The following is a 19,936-nucleotide window of genomic DNA, read 5'->3' as shown; positions in this document are numbered from 1 at the left end:
CTCAGCAGTAGCTCCCTGCACCATGGAGACCAGTGGTCCTTTCCACCGCTGAAGGCACAAAGGTCAATTCTCGAGGGCATGTGAGCTGCTGTTCTCATTGGGGACATCTGCCTTTCACGTTGCTCAGATGTCAGGATATTCATGCAAGGACCTGACCTGCGAGGGTTTCCACGTCTCCAAGAAACCCTCAAAGATGGAAGAGTCTGCAAGTTCTTGCTTCTCTTTAGCATGTCCCCAAGCCCTGAAAGCTGAGCCCTTTTCCTCCACTATGCTGAAAGCTAACGTTGTCTCTCTGCTTCCTGTAACCACTAAGGGTGATGCTGAATGACAACTCCTCACAAAACTGATTGCCAATGAAATTATTGGTTTTGTGCAAAATTAGAGTATCACTGGGAATAAATGAACAAACAAGGGACATGAGTGGGGTGTACTCTCCCCCATTCTTCATCTTGACTTACCTAAAAACCAGTCCATCTGTCCACATTGTTTCTGTATAAACCGTGGTGGCTTCTCCTGAGGAAGGCTTTCAAGGTCACCAGAGGAGTGTGGATGTGCGGCAGGAACACAAAGAGGAGAAAGGGCCTGTCCTTGTTTGTGAAAGAAGAAAACCACTTGAATTATGGACGGGAGATGATGGCGTTCACAGTGGACCTTAAATGTGCTGCGTCAGTGACCTGGGTTCACCTGCTGGGATTTTACTGTGAGGGGTCCCCCACAAACTCATGGGTGAGACCATGCAAGAAAGTTCAGAGGTAAAATAATTAGATTATGAGAGGTGTGACCTAGAAGTGAATTAATCCTCTTGGATGAACTTACTGGGTGGTGACTGTAGCAGGTGGGGTGTGGCTGGAGGAGGTGATCCCTGGGATGTGGCTTTGGGGTCTCTATCCTGTCCCTGGTGAGAAGAGCTCTCTCTGCTTCCTGTTGCCCTGTCTTGAGCTGCTCTCCTCCTCCAGGCCCTTCCACCATTTTTTTGTGCTCCACTTGTGCCAGAGCCATTGAGTTGGCCAACCATGGACTGAACCTTGGAAACCATGAGCCCCAAATAAACTCCTCTAAATGTTCTTCTTGGGAACTTTGGTCACAGTGGCAATTTTGTCTGAGTAAAACAACATCCACTGTCACTATAGTACAGGAAGATATTTTGAGAGGGAGGGACGGGACAACCCGTCGACCCACCCTGTGTTACAGAACATTGCCATAATTATTATTTTATAATTAGGTGCTTCTAATTTCTGACTTTCCCTAATTTATATATTATATATCTTCATAGGTATGTATGCATAGGTAAATAGCTATATATTATAGTATATATATATATAAATATTTAATTATTACTTATATAAGAATGGTTGGGTACTTTCCGGGGTTTCAGACATTCCCTGGGCCTTGAAAGGAGTCCCTGATGCATGACCAGTACTCGGATACTTTCCAATGCAGCCCAGGTAACACAACGCAGAGACCCGAGTGTGGAAACCAATTTATAGAAAAAGGTCAGACCTTTCTTTTTTCTTCTTGTTTTTTTTTAGCACCAGAGATGGAACTCAGGGGTACTTCACCACTGAGTCCCTTCCACAGTCCTTTTGATATTTTATTTACAGACAGAGTCTCACTGAGTCTTTTAGGGCCTCACCAAATTGCTGAGGATAGCCTCCAACTTGCCATCCTCCTGCCTCAGCCTCCCCAGCTGCTAGGATGACAGACATGGGCAAAGTGACTCCATAATGAAATCCTTCATCATATACACAGGAATACTATGTAGCCATGAAGAACGATAGCTTCCTTTCATTTGTGAATGAAGTGTATGGACCTTTTCAATGCACCTGCTGCTATGGAACCCCAGGGTAGCTCATGGCTCAGAACTTGCCTCCTCCAGCATAGTGAGGGTCCCCAGTTTGGATGTAGGCCGTGGCTTCCTGCATCATCAGTCTGATGGTGCTCCCCACATCCATGGGCTGCTTGGTGACCTGGTGGTTCCGCATGAGCATGCAATTTCCAGCGTCGCAGGAACCAACAGCTGGAGAAGCACATGGTGAAGAAGAGGAAGACGAGGCCGCCTGTGCCCCTCTTTGGTCCAGGAAACCAAGAGGAGGCCACTGAGCTTGGCGGCTGCGAGAGTCAGGATGCCCAGAGCCAGGACGCAGGTGTAGCGGCTGAACCGGGCAGTCACGGTGACCCACAGCTCTGGGGGCCTGTTGGGGTCACAGTCATTGACCAGGGTGAAGGGCAGCCTGTAGAAGCAGTCGAAGCCATGGTTCAGCGGGTGGTGGCAGTGGTCCCCGCGGGATGCGCACCTCACGCCCTGGTGCCACTTTGCTGCGAGCAGGGGTGGGTAGTAAGCCACACCAAGGGCGCACGCATTGCCTGGGACAAAGAACCCCGGGGCCATTTGGATGCAGTCAGGGGAAAGAAAACCTTCAAAGAGCAGATCCTGAATCAGCGGAGGCCATGAGTGACCTTAGCCAGGACTTGCTTTTGGTTTTGGGTACCAGGGATTTAACTCAGGGCCACTCGACCCCCAATCCCCATTCCCAGCCCTTTTTGTGTTTTATTTAGTGACAGGGTCTCGCTAAGTTGCTCAGGGCCTCGCTAAACTGCTGAGGTGGGGCTCCAAATTGCGGTCCTCCTGCCTCAGCCTCCTAAGCTACTGGAATTACAGGCAACGGAGCCAGGCTCTGAAGAGCTTTCTGATTCCTTGTGGCTGAAGAAGATGGACAGGTCCAGAGAAGGAAAGAAGGCAAAATATATATCAAAGAACCCCAAACCTCTGCAATGGGGAGAACTTCTAAACTGGAAACCATTCGAGAGGGCCAGAGCAGGGACAGGTATCAACTTCATCATATACAGGTACCATCCTTCATCATATATACTGAGGAATACTATGTAGCCACGAAGAAGGATAGCTTCCTTTCATTTGTGAATGAAGTGTATGGACCTTTTCAATGCACCTGCTGCTATGGAACCCCAGGGTAGCTCATGGCTCAGAACCTGCCTCCCCCAGCATAGTGAGGGTCCCCACCTTTGGATGTAGGCCGTGGCTTCCTGCAGCATCCGTCTGATGGTGAAGGATGAAAGAGTTTTTTTTTTCTTTTTTCCTCCAGAGGAAAATTGGTCCCTCGACAATTGGATGGGAGGGCCATCAGGTGTCCGCATACCTACGAGGCCGGTGGCGTAGCCTTGCTGATTTAGGATTTTTGCAAAAGTGGTTTCATTGGCAGGAAGCCCGCCTGAGCCCACATTCCAGTAGAGGACCCGGTACTCATCATTGCCCATTCCTGCAGAGCCGACAGCACAGCAATGTTCATGTTCCCTTTGCAGGAACAGGTCTTAGCAAACGGATTCTGGGCACCAGGGGACAGTCAGCAGGAATCTGGTTGTCAGCACTTGGGGAAGGTGGGAGGTGATGCTCTAAGTAGGGAGTGGGTGCAGATCAGAGAGGCTGTTAACTGTGCTATTTTGCACAGAATGACCCCACCACTGAGCATCATCCACCCCAATGTCAGCTGTGTAAGTTGGACACATTTTGCCTATCATGAGAACCGACCCAGTATCTATCTATCTATCTATCTATCTATCTATCTATCTATCTATCTATCATTACCTATCATCCAGGTATTATTACATCACATATATCCCCTTCCTATACACACCTCATTTATCTGTATTATGCAGTGACCCAGCCCCTAGAGCTCAAGGAATTCCCCATGCACTGTCAGATGACAAGTGCTAGTCTCTTCCCTTCTACCTTGGAGGAGGCTGCATCTGGTGGGAGCTAAGCTACAAAAGCTCAGACCTTGTTCTTCATGCTCCTAAAGCTGACCACCTCAGTGGCCCCCCATAAGAACAGGTTTGCTCCCCTGAGGACAACTGGGAAAGTGCAGAGACACTGGAGGTATCCCACTTTGGAATGTGGTGCTATTGATGAGCAGCAGGTGGAGACCAGAAATGTTATTCAACATCCTACAATGCACATGATGGGCCCATCACAGAGAGTGATCTGGGCCAGTGTACCAGTAGGACCAAGGCTAAAGAACCTTGTCAGTCCTTCCATCCATCCATCCAGCCAGCCACCCATGAACCCATCCAGCCAACCATCCCTCCACCCATCCATTCATCAATCCACTCACCCATCCACCAAGTCATCCACCATTTAACCATCCATCTATCCATTCATCTATTCACCCATTTGCCCATCCAACCACCCATCTGCCCACCCATCCACCCACCCATTCATCCATCCACCCAGCAAGCCACCCATCCACCTATTCATCAATCCATCCAGGATACCATCCATCCATCCATCCATCTATCCGTCCACCCACCCACCCACCCACCCACCCATCCATCCATCCATCCACTCATCCACCCATCCATCCATCCATCCACGCATCCATCCACCTACCCACCCATCTATTCACCCATCCATCCATCCAGGCAACCATCCATCCATCCATCCATTCATCCGTCCATCCATCTATCCATCCATCTACCCATCTATCCACCCACCCACCCATCCACCCATCTATCTATTCATCTATCCATCCAGGCAAACATCTATCCATCTACCCATCTATCCATCCACCCACCCACTCACCCATCTACGTATCTATCCATCCATCTATCCACCCACCCATCCACCTTTCCCCCATCCATCCACCCATCTATCCATCCATCCATCCATCCACCATGGGTGGATGGGCAGATAGACAAATGGATGATGCCTGGTTGAAAACACGGACAGATGGGTTTGTGGAGGAATGGCTCGTTCATAAATGGATACATAAGATCCATGCTGATGGATTTGAGGTAAAATTCTAGTGAGTTGCTAACCCTGAGAATAAAGGGCTCAGAACAGAGTTCATTTTTACAAGCCTGTGTGTAAGTAATCGTCTACACAGTTTAGCCAATATAAGAAAATACCCCACACTCTCTAAGATCCTCTGGCCTCCAAAGACCCAAATTCAGACCTTCTCCTTGCTGATTTTAAATGAATTATTCCACTAAACTGCACACAAGGCACCACCCCACCACCAAAACTGCACTCTACCTTAGTGTAAGGTTCCCATAGCAACCAACATCCCAGATGCCCAGAGCATCTACCATGATCAGCAGGATGTTTGGCTTGGAGGCGTTCAGTCATTTCTGCTCACAGGTCTGCATAAGCCAACATACAAGGAGGAGAAGCAGGGTGGAGTCCCTGCAGAGGAAATAAATGTACAGGATTTGGCATGCAAAGTATAGACCATGCATATGTAGATGTCAGGGGTCTGGTGAGGGATTGAACCGAACTCTTATGATGCCAACTGAGCCCCAAGAGAATTATCCAGTTTTGAGAAGCCTCTGGTTTTGCACGGAATCCAACAGCCCCAAAAAAACCAGGGAGAAGTCCCTATTGCTAATGGCCAATGAAGACCAACGCTGAGAGAGGCCCATTTCCTTCCTGCACCCAAACTGGAGATTCTCAGCAAGCAATCAGAAACTGAGCCATATAATAAGAAAGTTTCCTCCACTTTAACCCCATGCAAACATCACAGAGGTCCCCTCTTTATCCTCTGGGGACACATTTCAAAAATCTCAGAGGATGTTGAAAGTTCAGCTAGTACCTAACCCTATTTAGACTATACTTTTCCAGTATATATAGATGTATGCCATAACGTATAATTTATAATCTAGGCACAGCAAAGGATTAACAGCAGCAAATCATAACAAAATAGTTGTAACAATGTGCTGTGACAAATACCTGATTTACAAGTTTTTCACTTTCTGTTTATTCTCCCCTTTTTGGACATTGGGCAACTGAATCCTGGGAGATTTCTGAGTGCATTTGTGGTGACCTTTTGTCGCTACCAACAGCCCAGGGCGATGCTGGAAACACCCTTTCTTGAGAAGTCATGGTCTCTTTCAGTTTGTTTTTTCACTAAATGGTTCCTCTGTTTTAAGGTCATTTGATCTCAACTCAGTAAAGCACTGGCGAATGTGGCAAGATTTGGGGTCCAGAACCGGGGCCTGCTGTTTGGGGTCCTCGGCGGCTCAGGAGGTGGCTGATGGTTGGCAGGCGCCTTGGCCCACAGTGCTCGGAGCTCCAAGGCTGCACTAGTGGCAGGCCGGCAGGGACACTAGGATTTTAAACCACAAATGGGGGATTCAAAGCAACCCCAGAGACACAGTGCAGCCAGCAGAGAAGAGTCCCTGATCGTCTGAATAGGGGGCCAGTCGCCCCACCGCCCAAGCGGCTACAAGGAGCGTCACTGCCGGGTCCTGGGCTCCAGCCACCCCAGGACCCAGAGGAACTCAGCTGTCCAGGACGCCCTGGGGGTGGGGCAACGGGGAGGGAGGGCAGACAGGGCAGAGTCACTGTGATGTCACAGTGTGTGGGGAGGAGGGTAGCCTGAGGGAAGGGACGTGGGCTGCCATAGATCTTGTGCGCCCTGGAAGTGGGGGACCAGAGGGAAAGCAAGGGTGCAGTGGGCGGAGTAGAGGACCCAGAGTGGGACTGTTGTGTCCTAGCACTGGGAGGAGGTACAAAAGGCTCATCTAGAACATGCTTCACTTCATCCAAACACTAAAGGATTTTATAAAAAATGCAAAATAACTCAAAAACAAACACGTGAAATTATAACTAACTGTTCATCATGTGCTCCTTTTAATATTCCTTACTGTCCTCCTGGCGTTAATCCAAGGGGACTCCATCCTATTGCTCTTTAACAAATTGATGTTGTTATAATTCAGTCATTTGGACAACTAAGACATGTACATCATACTATTGACACTCATACTCATTTTCAATGGACCACAGTTCATCTTAAAAAAAAAAGCTAATGCAGTAATTTCTCATTTATTATCTTGTTTTACTATCATGGGAATTCCTAAAGAAAAACTGACAATGCACCTGCATATACCTCACAAAAATTACATTCTTTTTTTGCAAAAAATTGACATTACACATACATTTGGCATACCTTATAATAGTCAGGGTCAAGCTATTATAAAAATGACAAATCATACGTTAAGAAAACATATACTAAAAATAGAAAGGGTGGATATAGCTATGGCTTATACACCTCAAAATAGTCTTCATAAAACTTTATGAAGTTTTAGTAAACTTTAAATTTTTTAATGTCTGGTCAACTTCCGAGGTTCCTACAGACTAGCAACATTTCTCTACATTTAAATTTCAGCCATTATTTCTAAAATTGGAAATACCTATGTGGTACAGGGATGAAAATAAAGAATGGATTTCTAGGTTGTTGCACCACATGGGAAGGGGGTTTGCTCTTATTTCTACGGGTAAAACACCTTTCTAGGTACCTTCAAGACTTATCAAATTGCAGAATGAGTGACCCATTTGTCAGACAATTTCAGGAGCTGGCAATGCAGAGAACTTCTACGATGGCAACGAGAACAGCAAACCCCCCAACATGAGGACAGATGAAAAACGTGACTCAAGAAGCTAAAAAAATCCTCCAAAAGGCAAATCAGCCTTTAAATCCTGCTAATCTTTTATTAGCTATGCTTACAGTTATTAATTTCCAGGTAAGTTCAGTTGATGCTCATTCTTTTGCTTATTGGGCCTATGTTCCTAAACCTCTGTTGGTGTGCAGTGTTTCCTGGGAGAATCTAAAGTTTGTGTGTGTACTAATAATACTAATTTTCCCCCCTCCTATGTGTGGGGGAATTGAAGATATTCCATTCCATAAAAATCTGTATAATACTTTTAATATAACTGTAGCTTGTAAAGGAGTCCCATTGTGTATAGGGGCTCGTCCTTTCTGTTTGCCCTTTTTTTAGCACATAACGACTCTCTTTCTTATACTACTTGGGGAGTAAATTATCGTAGTTATTCTTCTGCTGTTTTTACTTTCCTGATATCTTCCCGAGGATTTAATACCTCTAGTATGTATGTTAATCAATCATGGCTCACATCTGAAGAATGTATTGTCAGAACTCATCTTCCTTTATGTTCAGCTAAATATTTTAAAACATTTTTAACTCATTTAAAGTGGAAAAAATATCATGATCATCACCCTAAAACAGTCAAATATCAAAATATCACTATAGTTGATTGGAGTCTTGATCATTCTGAATTTATAGAAAGTTGGTCAAATCGTACTTTAAGGTGGCATCGACATAATGGGACAATAAATGCTTGGGGTAATGAGACAATTAAAATGCAACATTATGCTTTGGTCCCCCCAATGTTACAGCATATAAAGTTTTCCAATATTTAAGGGGATATTATTGTTAAAGCTCGCACAGAATTATGGGTGCCTGTTAACTTGACTCGTCCTTGTTCTGATTCATTGTCTGTTACTCATTTGTGCAATGCTCCTCAAGTTTTGTTACATTGCTCTCGACGATTAATAGGAATAGTTATAGCTTCAATCCTTGCAGTTGCTTCTATAACTGCCACTGCTGCAGTAGCTGGCATTGCTTTATATCAAGGCATTCAAACTGCGGATTTCATGAGAACATGGCATCAAGATGCTCATTTATTATGGCAAGAACAAAAGGACTCAGACTCTCAATTGGCTACAGATGTGATCCGTTTACAAGATACTGTTTCCTGGCTTGGCGATCAAGTGACTATCTTGGCTACCAGAAGTGTACTGAAGTGTGACTGTAATTCTTATAATATTGGTGTGACTCCAGTGCATACAATACCAGTGATTCCTAGGAAATTGTTAAAAGACAGTTAAATAGACATCATAATTTAACTTTAGAAATTATGAATTTGGAAAAGACTATTATGGACACCTTTAGTAAGATATTACTTGAACTAACAGGATCTGACATTTTACAAAAATTGTCTTCAAGTATTGCTAATTAGAATCTTTTAAGTCATTTCTCTACCTTGCTGTCAGCCTATTTAGGTAACACTGGAATAATTTTTATTTTGTGTTTTGTTTTGTATATAGCCTTCCAACGCTGGAAAAAGCAAAGTCAATTGAAACATGTAACCTCTCTTATCGTTTCTATTATGGCTCATTTACAAAAACAAAAGGAGGAAGATGTAGAGAATCAGATGTGACTGCATTGCTATTACTGTCCTTGATGGAGTTTACCTGCAAACAGGATATTCTGTCAAAGTATAGAAAGGCAACAGTGGACATGCTTGAAAACGAGGTGTCTGCTGTCATTGGGAGGACTTGTCTGCAAACGGGATGTTCTTCCAAGTGGGCTAGGAGGGCACTGAGAAAAATTTTATTATCTGTTCTTAAGAAAGAGCAGAGCTCAGCATACTCCAGGCCGAGAGTAGAATAGCCATGAGAAGTGGGTCACTTCTGCTGAGAGCCATAGCTAAGTAAGAATGACGCATGGCAATTTTCTTGTCAGCCTACCCCATGTTGCTTAGAGGGAGGACTCTGTATTGTGGAAATGGCTTGCCTTGGACCCAGGTCATTTGCAGTGACATTGCATGAAAAGTAACCTTGCTCATGAACCAGGGCAGATCCGAGTTTAGGGCGGATCCGGGTTTAGGGCGATTCCAGGTTTAAGGTGATTCCTGCTGGGAATAGGGCATATCCTGCTGCCTCAGGCGCCCACCAGCTCCTTGATTTCCTGTTGAGTTCTCGCGGGATTCAGAGAGTATTTTGGGATGCAGAGCCCAGTGGAAGGGTTGATTTTCCCAGAACATGCGTGTAGAATGCCAGTGACGGTTCGGGAATAAAGAATTGCTGTTTGAATCTACAAGGCTGTGAGTGGCTCGTGATTTTGTGCCCAGCCAGACTGCGGCACACTTCTGATTAAAAAGTAAAACTTCTGTATGCTATGTTTAATTAGCTGAAAGACCTGATTTATTGCTGTTGGAAGGCTGTCTTCTTTGTTCACAATACTATAAAAAGCTTGCTTGGACACAATAAAGGACTTTTTTTCTGCTGCTGCTTTGCTTGCTCAGGTTTTTCTTTCTTTGCCAAGCTGGCCTGCAAGTGAATTACTGCAACAATGTCATTTAACAACAGGAGGCAAAACATGAGTGTTAACATATAAACAAATATTATGTTATAAAGATATATTACAAAGGTAAGGTAAATATAGGTTAAAAATGGACTGTAAACCTGTCATGATGGTCCATGCTTGGGAAGCTGAGTAATTTCAGAAGTTTAAATTCAGCCTCGGCAACTTAGTGTGGTTTCAAACAACTTAGGAAGACAGTCTCAAAATTTGAAAAAGTGGAGAGAGGGCTTAGGAATGTGGCTCACTCTATGAAAATACCTAAACTTAAACTGAAATAAAAAAAAGTTTAAAATATTACACTTCAGTGTTAAAAACAAAAAATAGGTTTCATATAATTTTTTCTCAGTATTCAAAAGTGAAAATAGTAATTTTTGATTAAGAAAAGCAATTACATTTTTTTCAAAGATTAGGTTTCCTCACTATGCATGTATGATATTTATGACTGATATTTCTACAAAATAACTTGATAATGCTTAATAAATTTAAGCAAAAGTTAAAGACAACTACTTGTTTTCTAAACTTAAATGAGTTCTCTATTTTACTGATCCTCATATACATCAGGTATAATATATAGATAATAACTTTACTATACTCTCACATTTATTATAAATATTTCATTGTTATATAAGGCATACATTTTGGACAAAATCTGTTCAATTTTTACTACTAGTATGAGTTCTCAGATGTTCAATGAATTTAAAATTTAAATAAATTTTGGAAATATTATTTAACTTTTTAGAGTTTCTGGGCACATGAATTCTCCAAAAATAAGCAGTATTTAAGAAACATGTAGCTACAATTTTTTTTCCATTTGTATCTTCTCTAACCAGTATGTATCCACAGGTGCTGAGTATTGGGGAATAAATTTTGGAGGCATTGTCACATTGTCAATTTTCACATTTCCAAACTTTCTCTATGCTATGGTTATTGTGTTGATGATTAAATGTTGTCCCTTTCTTAGAGTACAATGGTCTCATTTGTAGAACGTGTGTTTTCTCTGATGTCTAGTAATATATGATATATAATTTAAAATGTTTCTACTTTGTCTACATTTAGATGTCTTCTTTCCAAAATAAGTAGCTTAGTGGTGAAACGAATTGATTTCTTACTAAAAGCTTTGCTGCATTGTTTCAATTTGTAGGGGTTGTTTTCTGTATAAATTCTGTTGTTAATAAGGTTTAGTCTTTCTTTTTTTAATGTTTATTTTGTAGTTGTAGTTGGACACAATACCTTTATTTAATTAATTTATTTCTATGTGGTGCTGAGGATAGAACCCAGGATCTCACACATGCGAGGCTAGCACTCTACCACTGAACCACGCCCCAGCCAGAAGGTTTAGTCTTGCTTTAAAAGTATTATCACTTTATTCACATTTCACATTCACCAGGATGTCTTCTGCTGTGGTGAATAAAGTTTTATTTTTTATTAAAAGTTTTCCACATTATTCACATTTGTAGGTCTATTCTCCAGTATGAGTTCTGTTGTGGTGAATAAGGCCTGTTTTATTGCTAAAAGCTTTGCCACATTCCTTATATTTGCAAGGCTTCTCTCTAGTGTAAATTCTGCTGTGGCAAATAAGGGGTAAAATTTGAGTAAAAACTTTGCATTTGTGAGGTTTCTCTCCAGTGGGAGTTCTGTTGTGGCAAATAAGGTGTGATTTTTGACTTAATGCTTTGCCACATTCTTTACATTTGTAAGGCTTCTCTCTAGAGAGAGTTCTTCTGTGGCAAATAAAGCCTGTTCCTTGAGTAAAAGCTTTGCACATTCTTTGCATTTGTAGGGCTTCTCTCCAGTGTGCTCTGCTGTGGTGAATAAGGTCTATTTTTGACCAAAAGCTTTGCCACATTCTTCATATTTTTTAGGGCTTCTCTTCACTGTGATTTCTCCTGTGGCGAATAAGGCTTGATTTGTGACCAAAAGATTTCCAACATTCTGTACAATTGTAGGGCTTCTCTCCAGTGTGAGTTCTTCTGTGGCAAATAAGGTTTGATTTTTCACGAAAAGTTTTGTCACAATCTTTACATTTGTAGGGCTTCTCTCCAGTGTGAGTTCTGCTGTGGCAAATAAGGTGTGATTTTTGACCAAAAGCTTTGCCACAATCTTTACACTTGTAGGCTTCTCTCCAGTGTGATATCTGCTATGGTAAATAAGGTCTGATTTTTGACGAAGAGTTTTGCCAAAATTGTTACATTTGTTGGTCTCCAGTGTGAATTCTCCTGTGGCAAATAAGGTTTGATATTTCACAAAAGTTTTTGTCGCAATCTTCACATTTGTAGGGCTTCTCTCCAGTGTGAGTTCTGCTGTGGCGAATAAGGTGTGATTTTTGACCAAAAGCTTTGCCACAATCTTTACATTTGTAGGGCTTCTCTCCAGTGTGAGTTCTCCTGTGGCAAATAAGGTGTGATTTTCGACCAAAAGCTTTGCCACAATCTTTACATTTGTAGGGCTTCTCACCAGTGTGAGTTCTTCTGTGGTAAATAAGGTGTGATTTTTGACCAAAAGCTTTACCACAATCTTTACATTTGTAGGGCTTTTATCCGGTGTGAGTTATGCTGTGGCAAATAAGGTTTGATTTTTGACCAAAAGCTTTGCCACAATCTTTACACTTGTAGGGCTTCTCTCCAGTGTGATATCTGCTATGGTAAATAAGGTTTGATTTTTGACCAAAAACTTTACCACAATCTTTACATTTGTAGGGCTTCTCTCCAGTGTGAGTTCTCCTGTGGCAAATAAGGTTTGATTTTTCACAAAAGTTTTTGTCGCAATCTTTACATTTGTAGGGCTTCTCTCCAGTGTGAGTTCTCCTGTGGCGAATAAGGTGTGATTTTTGACCAAAAGCTTTGCCACAATCTTTACATTTGTATGGCTTCTCTCCAGTGTGAGTTCTCCTGTGGCAAATAAGGTTTGATTTTTCACAAAAGTTTTTGTCACAATCTTTACATTTGAAGGGCTTCTCTCCAGTGTGAGTTCTCCTGTGGCAAATAAGGTGTGATTTTTGACCAAAAGCTTTGCCACAATCTTTACATTTGTAGGGCTTCTCTCCAGTGTGAGTTCTCCTTGGCAAATAAGGTGTGATTTTTGACCAAAAGCTTTGCCACAATCTTTACACTTGTAGGGCTTCTCTCCAGTGTGATATCTGCTATGGTAAATAAGGCTTGATTTTTGACCAAAAGCTTTGCCACATTCTGTACATTTGTAGGGCTTCTCTCCAGTGTGAGTTCTAATGTGGCAAATAAGGTTTGATTTTTGACCAAAAGCTTTGCCACAATCTTTACATTTGTAGGGCTTCTCTCCAGTGTGAGTTCTCCTGTGGCGAATAAGCTGTGATTTTTTACCAAAAGCTTTGCCACAATCTTTACACTTGTAGGGCTTCTCTCCAGTGTGATATCTGATATGGTAAATAAGGTCTGATTTTTGATGAAGAGTTTTGCCACAACTGTTACATTTGTTTGCCTTCTCTCCAGTGTGAGTTCTCCTGTGGCAAATAAGGCTTGATTTTTGACCAAAAGCTTTGTCACAATCTTTACATTTGTAGGGCTTCTCTCTAGTGTGAGTCCTTCTGTGGCAAATAAGGTGTGATTTTTCACCAAAAGCTTTGCCACATTCTGTACATTTGTATGGTTTCTCTCTAGTTTGAGTTCTGCTGTGGCAAATAAGGTGTGTTTTTCGACCAAAAACTTTGCCACAATCTTTACATATGTAGGGCTTCTCTCCAGTATACATTCTCTGGTGATGAACAAGGCCTGATTTTTTATATGATTTCTGGTGTTCACTATCACTTGTAGTTTTCCATGTTTTCTTTTGTGATAAAAAGTCAATATTACAACTTCTGTATTTTGCATTTATCACTTCATGAAATATATGTTTTAGGCACTTTTCTGATGAATATTCTTGGATATGATTAGGATTCATGGCTGAAATAAACAAAAATTTAAAAAAATAATCATACCTATTAGACTTGGATAAATATATCTTGCACACATGAAATTAAGATAAAATAAGTACATCAGGAGTGTAGCAGATTAGTAAATTCAAAGTCACCATAAATCCAAAAAAATATATCAGTTCAAAAAAAAAAGGAAAGAAAAAATTTCTTTGAGAATATTATCCAAATTCTTGTAGAGACCACAGTATCCAAGAGGAGTACATCATTAAGAAGAGTAATATAATACAGAGTAGAAAAGTATCATTAATAGCCTTTGGTGCTTCATATGATAGTATTGTGTATTTAGGAAATATCTACCAGCTACCTTCACTGTCAGTAGAATATGAGAAATGTAAAACATATACAAACATTTCTGGCTTTTTCAAAGAGTGTCTAAAAATGGTTTTTGTCTGCCATGACATAGAAACATGAAAGTAACTAGTAGATTTTGCATGATAATACCATAAATATACAACAAGGGTAAAGAGGCAATGGACTCTTAAAAAGAAATATGAACAAAAAATTTACTAAGAAATATGCACATATATGTCTATAGAATTTTTTATAAAAACATTTTAAAGGACTACAAAAATCTTGCATATAGCCTATGGCCATAATATTTGGATGAATTCAACACATGACAATCAAGTATAATAAATTGATTTTATTTTTTTACATTCGTGTGATGAGAATTTCCTTTATTGACAAATACAACTTTGTTGATTTATAAATATATCATGGTATTTTATACTAAATATACAAGGTAAAATTACTAAGTAGAATGAATTAACAAAATCATTATTTCATATAATTATCAATTTTGTTCTTACAAGGTATTGTATTCCTTCTACTAGTATTTATGAAGAACATAATACACTCACTTATGTGGTAATATAAAACTTTTGGCCCTATTACGCTCAATAAAATAAAAATATGGAGATTTTTACTATAATATCAACCCTACACAAAACGCAGTACCTGGTGAGCAAAATTTTGCTCACTAAATTTCTTTCTTCCACATGTGAATCAAATGCTCATACAACTTAATATCTGCCTGCCACCTTTCACTTAATTCAAAGTCCTGCATATATTTCTTATATCACTTTTACAGACAAAATATTTTATAACTAAATAATAATAGTATATAAGAGTATATTTTTAAACATATGACTTTGATGTGCACACACATTGAGTCCCTAGCTTTAATACTGAGAAAAATGTTGGCACTAAACACAAAAGCAGAGGAATCTCTTCAATTTTCTGATTGAATTGCTCATGTATACATATTTAGTACTGGCAATTCTGGATCTTTAGGTCATCCAACTTTTAATGTTTCATGTGTAATGCTTGAGATTTCCCCAAAAATTCTATATCACGAACTAAAACACAAGTCTTTTTAAAATTGTTTGAGCCATGCTGCTTCTAAATTTCTGTGACTTCTGTAAAACATGGTGTACTTTTGCATGGCCTCCCAATTATCAAATATTACAAGGATGCAGCACTGTTCATGCCTATTTTTATTTATTTAAATTTTTTTATATTTTCTCCCAAAAATGGACTATATAATCTACTGAGGGTTCCTTTAATGAACAAATAAAAAATAGTTCAGCAAATATAAACAAAGAGAAGCGTGGCTAAATCCACGTGACAAAAAAAAAGAAAAATAAAACATTAAGAATTTAACATTAGGACACTGACAGTTACGAATTACTCCAAGAACACTAAATAACTATTTTAAAAAGTTTAGAGACTGAAATTTAAAAATATTAACATCAATTAGCACAATGTTTTTGTGAATAATTCTTTACAAAAAAATGAGAGGGGAATTTCTAGTATGCATATCTGAAATTCTACAAATATGGGAGAGACTTATCAAGCAGTACCAAATTTAAGACAAGTCTAAGCAACTTGTAAAATACTGTAAAAATTAAAAATCTATAGGATATATAAAGAGAAGTGGGATATATATATATATTTACATACACACACTCTGTGTTTTGTGTAGGGTTGATATTATTGTTAAAGACTCTCTCTCTCTCTCTCTCTCTCTCTCTCTCTCTCTCTCTCTATATATATATATATATATATATATATATATATATATATATATAGTGTGTGTGTGAAAATATGGCAAGCATGCCACAATAAAAAAATGATCCAGAAATTAAAACACTAATCAAAATAAAAAAATAAAAATATTAAAAATTACAAAGTAGAAGTATAATGATTTATTCACTCCAAAATTTTTATGATTACTAATGCATTATTGCAAAATACAAAACAAAAGAAAAAAATTTACTAACAGTATTGAATCTGAAAAAGAAAATGTCAAGTAAGTTCAGCAGAGAGCATGGAAAGAAGCCAAGCATTATCTGCTGCTAGCGGCCCTATTTGTTTAAAGATGGATAATGCTCCTTTCTTTACATCTCATCCTTTTGCACAATTTTTAATCAATGAAATGTGGTTTTAAATTATGAAATTTCTCATGATTCTTTTAGACGAGCTTTTGTTGAGTGAGAAAATTGTATCCTAATACTTGCCTTTTAAAACAGAAACAAAGATCTAGCCTCTCTTAAATTAATATGCATTAAATACTGTTTTACTTACAGTTAATGTGCTCAAAATACAACATAAAGTTAATACTCAAAATTGGTCATCTGCATTGAATAGACATTTTATTCTCAAACAAACATTACTAAAAAATTATGTAATATATGAAGTTCCATCTGACCAGCATTACAAGATCCTATGCCTTTGATCATGTGGGGAAAAGCATAGATTGCTACACTTATGCCAACATGTCTTGTTTGGACTCTAGCTTCATGCATGAAAAAATAGCAATTATAAATGTATACCAGGGACTTCACAAGCTGATTTCTAAGTTTCATTTAACCCTGGAAGATAAGAGCTCATCCAAACAAGAGAATAATCATTCTTCTCAAAAGAGGAGAATCATTAAAATAGAACCCCAAGATACATGAATTCTAGTTACTGGGGGGGGGGGATATAAAACCATTAACAGCCTCAGCACAACAGGTGTTGGCTAAAATGGGGTTAGAATGTACTCTAGATAACATTGTTACTGCTTTGATTGCTAAACTCACACAAAACTCTGTAAATCCTTTGGTCTTATTAACAATTTTGCTCTCTTTCTGTACACCAGCTCTGGGAAATTCAGTACTGTTAGATCCTGGACATCTAGAACACATTACAATATCTTGACTCACTTGCATAAAATTGTTATATACCTGCAAAAATCTCTCATGGTATTAATTGTTGTCTTAGAAGAATAATGTGTCCTTACCATCCACATAATATTTAGTAGGTCACAATCCTGTGCAATTTATTCATATAAGGTCTATTCCTCTTGATAAAAACTGTGATGATTCAGTGAAGCTTCTCTCTAAGGCAGAATTTAATGCTTTGACATTCTCCTTAGTGGGTTTACCTGGACTATATCTATGGGCTTATAAAACTTCTAGGAAACTCGCCTATGCTATCATAAACAGTATTAATCATGCCTCCATGGATGTAAATATGCTTAATGAATAACAAAAACAACATTGTCAAGCCATACTTGACAATCATGCTGCAATTGATTGTCTGTAATTGTTACATCATGAAGGATATCAGAAGTTTAATACCATGTGTTCCTTCAATTTAAGTTATAATAGTAATTTTATTTCAAAAGACTTAGATTACCTTAAAGATATTATTAATAAAGTTTAATAAGATGATTGATTTTGGACTTCTTGGATTGGTTAACTTCATGTTTACTCAATTTCATCTGGGTAAAAAATATTCATAGGTGGATGTTTACTGATGTTGGAACTTGCTGTTGTCTATGCCTGCCCTATTTTTTGCCCCCACCAGCAAGTTAAGTAATATTATTAATTATAAAGACCTTTAAAAAGAGGGGTAGTATTAGGTATTCTGACCTGGGAATAGACAGGAAAGTGTTGGAGTGATTGTAACTGGCACCCTGAGTCCCAAATTTGTAATGCCCAGCAGTTTCTCCCTGAATCTATTAAGACAACTCTACAGGTGCACTATCTAGTTTCTATGGTAATGTCCTTAGGGAGAAGGGGCTCTATATTTGTATTAACTGCTCCTAATCTTGGTTAGCAAGTACTTGGGGTTAAAGAAACACTGGGTTAGAATGTATTCATGGTATAAGAAGCTATGTAATTTTGGAGCATTATAGGTGCAGCTGTTAAGAGGGGTGGCCAGTTATTTTATTTTATTTTTTTCACTGTGTGTGTGTCTCTCTCTCTTCTGTTTGCTTCTTGAAAGGTTTCCTTACAAGAAGATTTGAAACAGATCATGCTGGTCCTCACAACAAAAGGTAAGTTTTGATGGTTAATTTGAATCAACTGGGACATCACTAAAGAAGAAAACAGAGAACAACAAGGAATTTGAAAATGTGATAAATATAGGGCAGTATGTGTTCAATGATTACAATTAAAATAAATAAACCGAAGCTTCTGAAAATTTCTTCTGCTGGATAACTACTCTTTCAACATTTTTCAGTTTGGTTTTCTCCTTGAAATTTGAATGACTCAACTGTGTCTTCTGCTATGTGTAGTCTACAATAGTTTACATCACTAAATTATACTAGGTACTACTTATCTAAAGTGAAGGATGTGTAACACACAAAGAAAGAGACAGATTAAAGAGTAAAATTATATATTTATGAGAGAGAGAGAGAGAGAGAGAGAGAGAGAGAGACACAGAGAGAGATCTGTACTAAAAATTCCCTTTTTCTTTGAAACACAAATCTGAAACTCATTCTTATAGAGAAATTCCCAGAAGTAAATGAAATAATAATTAGTATTTAAAAATTTTAAAGGGAAATTAAACTTACCCAGGAAGGCAAAGTTTCTATAATTCTCTAGCATCACATCTCTATATAAATTTTTCTGAGCAGGCTGAAGGCATTCCCACTCCTCTTCAGTAAAATCAATGGCTATATCCATAAATGTTAACAGTTCCTAAAATAAGAATAGGTAAATAAATAACACATAGACCACATGAACATTTGCACAGTCTGTAATGTAATTAAAGTTGAAATGAGTGTTAGCAGACTATCATGTACGTAGTGTTTTGGAACACAATGATACTATTATCTACTTCTGCAGAAAAAATGATTGAAGTTCAAAATTATACATACTCCACATTTATAAAACACAATATAAAACTCAGGCATTATCAAAAAATATATATATTATTTAATTTTTTATATCTTGATCTAAATTATGCATATTTTTCAGATGAGAAAATCATGGTGATTAAGAAAGGAAATCCTCAAATTTTAATTGTATAACCACTAATCAGAGATTTAATAATGTGTAGAATATTATTTGTTATTTCCCTGATAGAGCTGGCTATTCCCAATGTGTAGTGAGATTTCTAATAACTCCAACATCAATTGATATAAGAGAAATTTTGAAATGTAACAAGGTAACAACTTATTGGAAATATTTAATAGTTTATTTATGTTCAAACATTTTATGGTTTTATGTATGTTATTAATATAAAAAATAGCAACAACAATCCTGTTTGAATTTTCTTTTTATAATTTTAACATACAAAATTATATATATATATATATATATATACAAACTTTGATCAATGTTTATATTGTATGATATTTATAATAGAATATACGTATAGCTCTTAAAACAAATATAATTTTTTTAAATTTTATTTGCTTTCTAGTTCTATTTGACAGTAAAATCGAGTTTTATGGTATTATGCAAGCATGGGATATATCTTATCCTAATTAAAATCCTGTTCTTGTTGGTGGTTATGATGGTAGAATTCACTTACAGATATATATCTTTTATATTTTTATTCTTGTCACTTTTATTTATTTATTCATTTATTTATTTTTTGTTTACCATGTGCAATCTACTGATCTTTTCTTACCCTTACCCACTTAATGAGCTTTAGATTTTACATATGAGCAATAACTTTCAACTTTTAGTCTTAAAAAGATGGTTTGTTTTACTTAGCATAAAATCTCCAGATTCATCCATTTCCTTGCAAATGTCATAA

The 19,936-nt window shown here is 38.5% G+C and overlaps 1 protein-coding gene and 1 pseudogene across 1 annotated transcript; both read right to left on the bottom strand.

Annotated features, from left to right (window-relative positions):
- Window positions 1-1,867: 1,867 nt before the first annotated feature.
- On the bottom strand, window positions 1,868-4,306 carry LOC143641365 (arylsulfatase D-like; annotated as a pseudogene).
- A 7,506-nt stretch (window positions 4,307-11,812) lies between these two features.
- LOC143641366 (uncharacterized) lies at window positions 11,813-13,866 on the bottom strand. Its single transcript, XM_077108599.1, is given in 3 exon segments — window positions 11,813-12,069; window positions 12,148-13,014; window positions 13,017-13,866. Coding segments are annotated over 3 exon segments (1,974 nt in total).
- Between the last annotated feature and the right edge of the window lie 6,070 nt (window positions 13,867-19,936).

This window comes from Callospermophilus lateralis, unplaced genomic scaffold (genome assembly GCF_048772815.1).
Source record: "Callospermophilus lateralis isolate mCalLat2 unplaced genomic scaffold, mCalLat2.hap1 Scaffold_9923, whole genome shotgun sequence".
NCBI classification, from domain to species: domain Eukaryota; kingdom Metazoa; phylum Chordata; class Mammalia; order Rodentia; family Sciuridae; genus Callospermophilus; species Callospermophilus lateralis.
Note: the sequence above shows the minus strand (reverse complement) of the source record. Positions and strands in the feature narration are given on the sequence as shown.